Genomic DNA, 13,073 nt, shown 5'->3' with positions numbered 1-13,073 from the left:
ACCATTACTATGCAAATTTATCTTGCCAATGTCCCTTGGCCCGTTTTCTTACCACTCAAAGGTGATCGGGCTTCCAAATGAGACTCCATATTGCCTTTCGACGTAATGTCTTCGTTGCTTCCTTCAGGGACACGGGTTACGACAGTAACCGGCTCGTTCACAGTCTTGAACCTTTGTGTTTTTGTCCTATTTTCAAAACTTTTTTTTTGCTTCAAATCAAAGTTTGTAGTGTTGTGATTCTCCTCGTAGCTGGTTGGTTTGGTTCATGGATTATAATGCGTTTATGAAGACTTTTAAAGCGAAATGAATGGAAATGATACCTCCGGAACCAGCGCAGCTGTTGAACACTATTGCGACTTTTTATCCCACAGTTCTGACATTTTTTTCCCTTGTAGTTGCAAGTTTATATCTCACAATTGAGGCTTTATAACTCGCATTTGTAATTTATATCTAACAATTCTAAGAGAAAAAGTCATATAAACTCGGAATTACCTTTTATTAGATTCTGTGGCAGAAACAAGTTTCCATAAACAGTCTATGTTTAGACTAATGAATTATAAAACATGGCAGTTTATTAAATTAAATTAAACATAATAGTCCCTTGTGATGTGTTTGCTTAAACAGAATAGATTTAATTCTTAACGGAATAGTCTTTAACCAGTTTTCCGCTAACCCGTGTGTTCAGGAGCATCTGCTGCTGTCGGTCTTGCCGCGGTACATCGCCATGGAGCTGAAGACCGAGATCGTCAAGCGTCTGACCGCCACGTGCAGCACAGAGGAGAATAAACCGAACTTCCACAGCCTTTACATCCGACAGCACAGAGACATCAGGTGTGACACACACACACTCACACAAACTCTCTCTCTCTCACACACACACACAACACACACACACACACACACACACACACACACACACACACACACACACACACATAAACTCTCTCTCTCTCACAATTACTTTATGTAAATCAAAAGTATGGAATAATTAATTATTTTGAAATGAATATATTTTAAAATGTAATTTGATCCTGTGCATAAAAGCCTTAATTATCAGTAGAGCACGCCGGATGAAGTAAACGTGTGTTTATGACCCTGCAGTATCCTGTACGCTGATATCGTGGGCTTCACACACTTGTCCAGCACCTGCACACCTGAGGAGCTCGTCGCCGTGCTCAACAAGCTCTTCGGCAGGTTCGACGACATCGCCAAGGTGAGGACACCCGCCACTGCTGCTCTGTGGAGCTCCTCTCACACACACACACACGAACACACACACACACTGTTGCTCTGTGCTCCTCCTCTCGTGTCTGACTCCTCTCTGATGCTCCTCTCGCTCTCTGCAGAAGAACGGCTGCTTGCGGATCAAGATCCTGGGCGACTGCTATTACTGCGTCTCCGGTCTTCCCGATCCGATCTCTACTCACGCGCGCAACTGTGTTCAGATGGGCCTGGACATGTGCAGCGCCATAAAGTGAGTCCCACCATCACAAACACATCTCCTGAGCAGTCGTTCTGGCCTTAAAGGGATAGTTCTCCCAAAAATGAAAATTAGCCCATGATTTACTCTCCCTCAAGCCATCCTAGGTGTATCTGACACTCTTCTTTCAGATGAACACAATCAGAGTTATATTTAAATATGTCCTGGCTCTTCCAAGCTTTATAATGGAAGTGAATGGCCGTTTTTTGTTTTGAAGTCAATAAAAGTGCATCTGTCCATCATAAATCATTGACTTATGCACTTTGATGATGGACAGATGCACTTTTATGATGGATAGATGCACTTTTATGATGGATAGATGCACTTTTATGATGGATAGATGCACTTTTATGATGGATAGATGCACTTTTATGGACTTTAAAACACTTTAAAACAGAAACGGCCATTCACTGCCATTATAAAGCTTGGAAGAGCCAGGACATTTTTTAATATAACTTCGATTTTTTTAATATAACTTTTCGTCTGAAAGAAGAATGTCATATACACCTAGGATGGCTTGAGGGAGAGTAAATCATGGGCTAATTTTCCTTTTTGGGAGAACTATCCTTTTAAAGTGAGGTTATTTGACCTTTGACCCTTGCAGTAAGCTGAGGGAAGCGACGGAAGTGAACATCAACATGCGTGTAGGCGTGCACACGGGTAACGTTCTGTGCGGCGTGATCGGCCTTCAGAAGTGGCAGTACGATGTCTGGTCAGATGACGTGACTCTAGCCAATCACATGGAGTCTGGAGGAGTGCCTGGGTATCTATCACACATTAGCGCTTTTCCTCTCGTTCCTGATTATCCTAGTTATATTAGTGATGATTACGGTCCCTCACAGGAGAGTTCACATCACGGAGGAGACGCTGGGTCACCTGGATGGGAAATATCAGGTGGAGGAGGGAGACGGTGGGAGTCGGGATTCGAGTTTGAAGGGAAGGAGAACATTCCTGGTCATTGATCCTAATACAGAACAGTGCAGTACAACAACACAGGTGATTAGCCTCGAGTAAGACTCAACAACACAGGTGATTAGCCTCGAGTAAGACTCAACAACACAGGTGATTAGCCTCGAGTAAGACTCAACAACACAGGTGATTAGCCTCGAGTAAGACTCAAGAAAACACAGGTGATTAGCCTCGAGTAAGACTCAACAACACAGGTGATTAACCTCGAGTAAGACTCAACAACACAGGTGATTAACCTAGAGTAAGACTCAAGAAAACACAGGTGATTAACCTCGAGTAAGACTCAACAACACAGGTGATTAGCCTCGAGTAAGACTCAACAACACAGGTGATTAGCCTCGAGTAAGACTCAACAACACAGGTGATTAGCCTCGAGTAAGACTCAACAACACAGGTGATTAGCCTCGAGTAAGACTCAACAACACAGGTGATTAGCCTCGAGTAAGACTCAACAACACAGGTGATTAGCCTCGAGTAAGACTCAACAACACAGGTGATTAACCTCGAGTAAGACTCAACAACACAGGTGATTAGCCTCGAGTAAGACTCAACAACACAGGTGATTAGCCTCGAGTAAGACTCAACAACACAGGTGATTAGCCTCGAGTAAGACTCAACAACACAGGTGATTAGCTTCGAGTAAGACTCAACAACACAGGTGATTAGCCTCGAGTAAGACTCAACAACACAGGTGATTAACCTCGAGTAAGACTGAACAACACAGGTGATTAGCCTCGAGTAAGACTCAACAACACAGGTGATTAGCCTCGAGTAAGACTCAACAACACAGGTGATTAGCCTTGAGTAAGACTCAACAACACAGGTGATTAGCCTCGAGTAAGACTCAACAACACAGGTGATTAACCTCGAGTAAGACTGAACAACACAGGTGATTAGCCTCGAGTAAGACTCAACAACACAGGTGATTAACCTCGAGTAAGACTCAACAACACAGGTGATTAGCCTCGAGTAAGACTCAACACAGGTGATTAGCCTCGAGTAAGACTCAACAACACAGGTGATTAGCCTCGAGTAAGACTCAACAACACAGGTGATTAGCCTCGAGTAAGACTCAACAACACAGGTGATTAACCTCGAGTAAGACTCAGCAACACAGGTGATTAACCTTGAGTAAGACTCAACAACACAGGTGATTAGCCTCGAGTAAGACTCAACAACACAGGTGATTAGCCTCGAGTAAGACTCAACAACACAGGTGATTAACCTCGAGTAAGACTGAACAACACAGGTGATTAACCTCGAGTAAGACTCAACAACACAGGTGATTAGCCTCGAGTAAGACTCAACAACACAGGTGATTAGCCTCGAGTAAGACTCAACAACACAGGTGATTAGCCTCGAGTAAGACTCAACAACACAGGTGATTAGCCTTGAGTAAGACTCAACAACACAGGTGATCAGCCTCGAGTAAGACTCAACAACACAGGTGATTAACCTCGAGTAAGACTGAACAACACAGGTGATTAGCCTCGAGTAAGACTCAACAACACAGGTGATTAGCCTCGAGTAAGACTCAACAACACAGGTGATTAGCCTCGCGTAGGACTCAACAACACAGGTGATTAGCCTCGAGTAAGACTCAACAACACAGGTGATTAGCCTCGAGTAAGACTCAACAACACAGGTGATTAGCCTCGAGTAAGACTCAACAACACAGGTGATTAGCCTCGCGTAGGACTCAACAACACAGGTGATTAGCCTCGAGTAAGACTCAACAACACAGGTGATTAGCCTCGAGTAAGACTCAAGAAAACACAGGTGATTAACCTCGAGTAAGACTCAACAACACAGGTGATTAGCCTCGAGTAAGACTCAAGAAAACACAGGTGATTAACCTCGAGTAAGACTCAACAACACAGGTGATTAGCCTCGAGTAAGACTCAACAACACAGGTGATTAGCCTCGAGTAAGACTCAACAACACAGGTGATTAGCCTCGAGTAAGACTCAACAACACAGGTGATTAACCTTGAGTAAGACTGAACAACACAGGTGATTAGCCTCGAGTAAGACTCAACAACACAGGTGATTAGCCTCGAGTAAGACTCAACAACACAGGTGATTAGCCTCGCGTAGGACTCAACAACACAGGTGATTAGCCTCGAGTAAGACTCAACAACACAGGTGATTAGCCTCGAGTAAGACTCAACAACACAGGTGATTAGCCTCGAGTAAGACTCAACAACACAGGTGATTAGCCTCGCGTAGGACTCAACAACACAGGTGATTAGCCTCGAGTAAGACTCAACAACACAGGTGATTAGCCTCGAGTAAGACTCAAGAAAACACAGGTGATTAACCTCGAGTAAGACTCAACAACACAGGTGATTAGCCTCGAGTAAGACTCAAGAAAACACAGGTGATTAACCTCGAGTAAGACTCAACAACACAGGTGATTAGCCTCGAGTAAGACTCAACAACACAGGTGATTAGCCTCGAGTAAGACTCAACAACACAGGTGATTAGCCTCGCGTAGGACTCAACAACACAGGTGATTAGCCTCGAGTAAGACTCAACAACACAGGTGATTAGCCTCGAGTAAGACTCAAGAAAACACAGGTGATTAACCTCGAGTAAGACTCAACAACACAGGTGATTAGCCTCGAGTAAGACTCAAGAAAACACAGGTGATTAACCTCGAGTAAGACTCAACAACACAGGTGATTAGCCTCGAGTAAGACTCAACAACACAGGTGATTAGCCTCGCGTAGGACTCAACAACACAGGTGATTAGCCTCGAGTAAGACTCAACAACACAGGTGATTAGCCTCGAGTAAGACTCAAGAAAACACAGGTGATTAACCTCGAGTAAGACTCAACAACACAGGTGATTAGCCTCGAGTAAGACTCAAGAAAACACAGGTGATTAACCTCGAGTAAGACTCAACAACACAGGTGATTAGCCTCGAGTAAGACTCAAGAAAACACAGGTGATTAACCTCGAGTAAGACTCAACAACACAGGTGATTAGCCTCGAGTAAGACTCAACAACACAGGTGATTAGCCTCGAGTAAGACTCAACAACACAGGTGATTAGCCTCGAGTAAGACTCAACAACACAGGTGATTAGCCTCGAGTAAGACTCAACAACACAGGTGATTAGCCTCGAGTAAGACTCAACAACACAGGTGATTAGCCTCGAGTAAGACTCAACAACACAGGTGATTAGCCTCGAGTAAGACTCAACAACACAGGTGATTAGCCTCGAGTAAGACTCAACAACACAGGTGATTAGCCTCGAGTAAGACTCAACAACACAGGTGATTAGCCTCGAGTAAGACTCAACAACACAGGTGATTAGCCTCGAGTAAGACTCAACAACACAGGTGATTAGCCTCGAGTAAGACTCAACAACACAGGTGATTAGCCTCGAGTAAGACTCAACAACACAGGTGATTAGCCTCGAGTAAGACTCAACAACACAGGTGATTAGCCTCGAGTAAGACTCAACAACACAGGTGATTAGCCTCGAGTAAGACTCAACAACACAGGTGATTAGCCTCGAGTAAGACTCAACAACACAGGTGATTAGCCTCGAGTAAGACTCAACAACACAGGTGATTAGCCTCGAGTAAGACTCAACAACACAGGTGATTAGCCTCGAGTAAGACTCAACAACACAGGTGATTAGCTTCGAGTAAGACTCAACAACACAGGTGATTAGCCTCGAGTAAGACTCAGCAACACAGGTGATTAGCCTCGAGTAAGACTCAACAACACAGGTGATTAGCCTCGAGTAAGACTCAACAACACAGGTGATTAGCCTCGAGTAAGACTCAACAACACAGGTGATTAACCTCGAGTAATACTCAACAACACAGGTGATTAGCCTCGAGTAAGACTAGAGTAAATGTTGGTTAGTAGTTAGTGTATTTTTTTCACAGTATTTACTAGGGATGTAAAAATTACTCGTTCTTTGATACTAAGTCAGTACTAAAGCTACTGTAGTAAACCATTAGTTAGTAGTCATTCAGTTAGTAAGTAAACAAACCATCAAGTAACTAATGATTTACTATCTTTAGTATTGACTTATCACCGAACTACCAGTAATTTTTACATCTCTAGTAACTACAGTTATAAAATACAATGACTACTAACTAATGGTTTACTGTCGATAGTATTGACTTACTATCGAATCAGCAGTATTTTGACTTTCCAAGTTTACTACAATTAAAATAAATGCTAAAATAAATCTGTTGTATGTTGGCATTAATAATTACTGTCATGAATAAATAAATAAATCAAAATGACAGATTTTGGAAGGTTTCCATATTAATTCATTTTAGAGTACATTTTATTTTTCAGGATTTTTTGATGAAAAGAAAGTTGAAAAGAACAGCATTTATTTGAAATAGAATCTTTTGTAGCATTATGAATGTCTTTACTGTCACTTTTGATAAACTGAATGCATATTCGATGGATAGAAGTATATTTCTTTCAACAATAAAGAAAATAAGGGTGTAGACGTGATGGTTTGGGCTCTTCTTGTGTGTGTCAGACTCATGAGCTGAAAGTGAACAACAGACTCACGGATCGGCACAAGCTCCGGGCGTCGGTGCGAATGTCGCAGTATCTGAAGAACTGGAAATCCGTCACTCCGTTTTATGGACTCAACCAATCAGAGGCCTCGCTGGAAGCTCCGCCCACCACTAACAGCGGCATCAGCCAATCACAGCCGGCGAGAGTCAGTGTCAATCATTATCACCGTCCAATTACACTCAATCACTTTGAATATGTTCAACGGCGCATATTAATCACGTTTACTTTCTCATCAACAGGAGCTCCCGGATGTGAACACTCTCAGGTGAAAATATAAGCTTTATTCAGTGGTTTCAGGGATATGAAAGTTGCGAACACTAACGTAATTAAGTCAAGTCAAGTCACCTTCATTTATACAGCGCTTTTATCAATGTAGATTGTTTCAAAGCAGCTTTACAGTGATAATAGGAGATTACAGTAACAGAGATTGTTTAAGCTTTACAGCAGCTCTAGAATAAAGTTATTGTCCAGATTGTTAAACAGAGCTTGACTAGATACCGGCGAAAACAATAAACATGCTTCACACAGGTTGCAGTGAGAACACACAATCAATTGTTTATTGGTACAGGTGCAGCTTAAATAGAAACATCACATGGCATGGTCACATGACAAACACACCTGAGAGGAATCCACAATAATTGGGAGCATACTCATTTACCAATCAATCAATTAACACCCCACTTGCTCACACATTATTCACAATAATTTACAAACAAAAACAAAGAAACATCATGGAAACCAACTGCATTACATCTTGGCTTGGCTATAACCCAAACAAAAACGTGGAAAAGGTAAGTAACTTCACTTTTGTAGCTGGTTTAGTCATTAGGTCAGCAACCATCAGATCTGTTGGGCAATACTCCAAAAACACTTCACCATTGTTTACAGTTGATCTCACAAAATGTTTTTTTAATATCAATATGCTTACATCTCTGTCTGCTAACAGGATTCTTTGCCAATGCAATTGTACCTTGGTTGTCTTCATAGATCATTGGTACACCATACTGATGTTCAAGCAATTGTGTCAAGTACAAACACTCTTGTATAGTGGCAGCCAATGCCATGTACTCAGCCTCACATGTTGATAATGCTACAGTTGGCTGCTTTTTGGTCTTCCAAGAAATCAGAGGACCATTCTTACATAGGCTAACACAATAACCAGATGTACTACGTCGGTCATTTGCATCACCTGCCCAATCTGCATCACTGTAAGTCACCAACCTTAACCCTTCATCACATTTCCTGTAACAGAGCATCTTGTCATGTGTACCTTTCAGATATTTCAGTACATGCTTTACAGTTGTCCACTGCTCTTCTGTTGGCTCACTGAAATACTGGGACAGTTTGCTAACAACATAACTTAGGTCAGGTCTAGTGCATGAGGTTAGGTAGATTAGGCCACCCACTGCCTCTCTGTATTTCCTGGGGTCACTCAGCTTTTCATCACCATCAGTGTAATTCAATTTTGGTTCACAAGGTGTCGACCTGGGTTTACAATCTTGCATGTCAAACCTTTCCAGCAGTTTACCAACATAACTCTGCTGTGACACAGTCACACCCTCATCACACTGGTCAAAAGTGATACCTAGAAAATTCTTCAGTCTTCCCAAATCTTTCATCTGGAATTTCCCAGTAAGCATCTCTTTGACAGTTTTTAAAGCTCTCTCATCACTGGCAGCAATAACCATCAATAAGTCATCAACCCATATCAATATTATCACTTTCTCATGTTCTGTTTCTCTCTTGTAAACACAATGGTCAGCTGGGTTTTGTACAAAGATGTTTTCACACAGATAGTCATGTAACATTTTGTTCCAGTTTCGACCTGATTGCTTTAGCCCATACAATGATTTCTCCAGTTTACACACCATTTTCTCATTTGTCTGAGATTTTACATCATACCCCTCTGGCTGTTCCATGTAAATTTCATAATCAATCGGTGCATGTAGGTAGGCAGTTTTAACATCCATCTGATGGAGGATCAAATTTTCCTGAGCAGCTTTCTGCATTAACACTCTCACACTGGTAAGGTTGGCAGTAGGAGAAAAAGTTTCTCCATAATCTACACCCATCTCCTGACTATACCCCTTGGCAACATAGCGGGCCTTATACTTGTCAGATCCATCAGCATTGGTTTTGATAGCATACACCCATCTACCCCCCACTGCTTTCTTGCCATCAGGTAGGGTGGTCAAAGTAAATGTGGTGTTATCCCTCAGTGATTTCATCTCCTCATCCATTGCATCTACCCACTCTCTTGAGTCAGATGAAGTCACAGCTTCTCTGAAAGTCTGAGGTACATTGGAAACCATCTTATAGCAATAATCAATGCTGATCTGCACCTGATCACTCTCCACCCCATAGAAATCTGGCCTCCTTCTCTCTCTACCAGGGTATCTCCTCTCTCTACTCAGGGTATCTGGAGAATACGATTCTGGCTTGACCTCAGTTGACTGTAGACTTATCTGGCTTGGACCTAGCATAGTCTCTGGAATGTCGCACTGCTTGGGTTTGTCAGGGTCAGGTCTGGTTGTGCTATCCTGCACACCAACGTCATCATCATCAGACACGTCATCAGTCTCCTGTCCCTCAATATTGGACATAAACCTCACCAGTCTGTGTTTCATCACCTTTCTACTGTCAGGATAGTAGACCATATAGGCTGGGCTGTTCTTATCATACCCAACGAAAATGCCTTTGTCAGATCTTGAGTCTAGCTTCTTCCTGTCCTGTCTATAGGTATAACACACAGTACCAAACTTCTGCATCCTGGACATATTAGGTTTCCTTCCTGTCAGCATAAAGTAAGGTGTTTGTTTGGTGCGGTTGTTGAAACATCTATTCCTCACCACTGCTGCTGTCTGGACTGCATACGGCCATAGCTCCTGGGGTAACTGACTTTCTAAGAGCATACATCTAGCTATATCAAAAAGAGTTCTCCAGTTGCGCTCAGCAGTACCATTCTGGTGTGGTGAGTATGGTGCTGATGTCTCATGTCTGATTCTGTTCCTGCGAAGTAGTACTTGATAACCCTGTCCAGTAAACTCAGCACCATTATCAGACCTGATACATGTAACATTCCCATATGGGGCTGTGTCAGCTAAGAACCTCTCTGTGGCGTCCACTGTGTCACTTTTGTGCTTCAGAAAGTACACAAACACTGCACTTGAATGGTCATCAGTAAAAGAAAGTGCGTACCTATACCCTTCTCTGGACTTTGGGGCAATGGGGCCTGCCAAGTCGGTGTGTATCAACTCTAGAGCTGACTTGGCTCTCACATCAGGCTTTCTGTTCCTACTCTGAGTGAATTTACCTTGGACACACACACCACATTGCATAGACGTGGGTACTTTACCCTTGATTGACATACCATCCACAACATTCTCTAACTTCTGAACATCATTAAAATTGCAGTGTCCCAAAATCTCATGCCACTTCTGAATATCATGGCAACTCATACATTGATCATCACAGTCATTGTTCACTGGCACAGTAGGCAAATAGAACAGCCTGTTATGCTCATGAATAAGAAAATGTGTACCGTCTTTATACTGCAGGACGTCTTCACCCTCCTTGAAGATCATTGTTGCCCCCCCAGAAGTTGCAGCTCTCACGGAGAAGATGTCTTGGGGATAGGAGGGGATGTACAGCGCATGCTTCAGTGTGGCACTGAGGTGCCGCCCCCTGCTGTCGACCAGACACACCTCTGCTTCTCCTCTGCGCTCCGCAAGCCCCTTGCACCTTGTGTCATCGGCTAGTTCCACGCAGTGCGTCTCGGCCTGGAATCGGTCGTCAAAGCTCTTGAACCTGGCCAGGTCGGTGATGATATGCGATGTCGCACCGGTGTCCACCATCAACCCCTTTCTGGTGACACCGCTCCCTGGCTGACGATCATTGGTCACCAACTTGAAGGCAAAGGTGTTGTCTGTCTCCTCGTACACCCCATGTGCGTTGTCCTGCCGCTGCTGTTTCCGTCCTCCTCGCCATGTGATAAGCTGGCCCTGGCTGTACCACTGCTGATCACGCTGACACGGTCTTGCCTTGTGTCCTCTCTGGCCACAACGGAAACACTCAATGTCCCCGCTCTCAGTGCTCCGCACCCTTACGCCTGCCGGGGCACTAGCCTTCCTTGGATGCACCCGGACCCCCATGACATTGTCTTCAGCCACAGCTGTGCGCATACCTTCAGTGCTCTCATAACTCCTCAATTTTGTCTTAAAATCCGCAAAAGAGAGAGTCTCATCCCTTTGAGTGACAAAAATGGAAAAAGGCTTGAATGATTCTGGCAGCCCCTTCAAAACCATTGCAACTAATAGTCCATCACTCAATACTTCTCCAGCATTCCTCAGCGCTGTGATTGAGGTCTCGGCACATATAACATAGTCAGTCACACTCTCACCACTCAGCTTTTGCAGGGAAGTCAATTCTGTGTAGAGACTCACAATGCGGGGCTTACCCTTTCCAGCATAATAGTCCCGCAAGATCTTGAGTGCTCCACGCCCGTCATCTGCAGCCTCTCGCATGACCAGGGACAAACTTTTGTCATCGAGGAATTGGATCAGTTCAGCATATGCTTCAGAATTCTTTGCTGCATCCTCAGCCAATGCATCTGCATCTGCATCCGCACCCACAGCGGGCCCGTTCAAAATTGTGTCCTTCAATTTCTGCAACCGCAGATGGCCCAAAAACTTTGTCTCCCACAGTTCATAATTCTTTTCGTCTCCGTCAAACACAAGACGAGACCAACGTGAACTTGTCCTTTCGCTCATAGTGCTGGCACTCCAAACCTTGAGACACGAATTCAAACGTGCAGACAAACTGTCTTGCTACTCACGCCGTATCTGCACAAAACATCAACGCATCTGGGCCCATAACCTGTTAAACAGAGCTTGACTAGATACCGGCGAAAGACAATAAACATGCTTCACACAGGTTGCAGTGAGAACACACAATCAATTGTTTATTGGTACAGGTGCAGCTTAAATAGAAACATCACATGGCATGGTCACATGACAAACACACCTGAGAGGAATCCACAATAATTGGGAGCATACTCATTTACCAATCAATCAATTAACACAGATAAAGTTAGTTTTGATTGATTCACTTCCATTGTAAAGATCATTAGTTATTAAATTAGGGGCCGCTAACATGACACCGCTCTAACAGAAAACCCTTTACGCTTAATTAAAATTATGTGGTTTTGATTCAGGTAAAACAGAGCTTGGCCACTTTCACTCGGTTTTAATACTCAATTTTAATATAAAAAAAAAAAACACTGTAATTTACGTTAGTTTGTTTTCTCAGACCAACACCAAATGGACCGACAGACTCGTTAGACCCCCTGGAAAATGAAAGGTGAGCGAAAGATTCACTAATATATACGATCTTCACAGGGAATCAGTCATAAATGAGTATTTGACCTAATGTTGTGTCTTCATTGTTCAGGAGAAGAGCGAAGCTCAACTGGGTGACGCTATTCTTTAACAACATCCAGCTGGAGAAAGAGGTTGGAATTGTTTCTTGATTTAAATTAAAGCATGTTGTTGTTTTCCCCTGAACTCTTAACCGTGTGTGTGTGTGTGTGTGTGTGTGTGTGTGTGTGTGTGTGTGTGTGTGTGTGTGTGTGTGTGTGTGTGTGTGTGTGTGTGTGTGTGTGTGTGTGTGTGTGTGTGTGTGTGTGTGTGTGTGTGTGTGTGTGTGTGTGTGTGTGTGTGTGTGTGTGTGTGTGTGTGTGTGTGTGTGTGTGTGTGTGTGTGTGTGTGTGTGTGTGTGTGTGTGTGTGTGTGTGTGTGTGTCAGTATTCTCTGAGTGAAGTCCAGGGGCTTCATCACTCTGTGGGATGTCTGGCCTTCATCTTCATCTCTGTGTTCGTGGTTCAGATGTTGACCTCGCAAAAGTGAGTGTCGTACGGGACCTTAATAATGTACAGGAAGTTCCTGATCTCAGTGTGAACGATTCAATCTGACATTTAGATTAAAATGTAAAGTTAAAACAAATAATTTTAAAGTCAAAATCAAAACACTCAGTAGGATGAAATGTTTTTTTTCTTTACCTGTCTTGCA

At 43.3% G+C, this 13,073-nt stretch overlaps 1 protein-coding gene across 1 annotated transcript in view; it reads left to right on the top strand.

The window, feature by feature from the left end:
* Positions 1–13,073, top strand: part of LOC308685499 (adenylate cyclase type 4) — a 35,244-nt gene that overhangs the window by 8,596 nt on the left and 13,575 nt on the right. Inside the window, exons 6-15 of the mRNA XM_081357299.1 lie at positions 686–831; positions 1,102–1,213; positions 1,347–1,474; positions 2,085–2,243; positions 2,323–2,476; positions 6,968–7,153; positions 7,248–7,273; positions 12,316–12,366; positions 12,457–12,517; positions 12,810–12,907. Of these exons, the coding sequence (XP_081213425.1) occupies positions 686–831; positions 1,102–1,213; positions 1,347–1,474; positions 2,085–2,243; positions 2,323–2,476; positions 6,968–7,153; positions 7,248–7,273; positions 12,316–12,366; positions 12,457–12,517; positions 12,810–12,907 (1,121 nt within the window). The remainder of the gene's footprint in view (positions 1–685; positions 832–1,101; positions 1,214–1,346; positions 1,475–2,084; positions 2,244–2,322; positions 2,477–6,967; positions 7,154–7,247; positions 7,274–12,315; positions 12,367–12,456; positions 12,518–12,809; positions 12,908–13,073) is intronic.

Source organism: Scardinius erythrophthalmus (assembly GCF_964197995.2).
Source record: "Scardinius erythrophthalmus genome assembly, chromosome: 2".
NCBI lineage: Eukaryota > Metazoa > Chordata > Actinopteri > Cypriniformes > Leuciscidae > Scardinius > Scardinius erythrophthalmus.
This window is presented reverse-complemented; position numbering and strand designations above follow the sequence as displayed.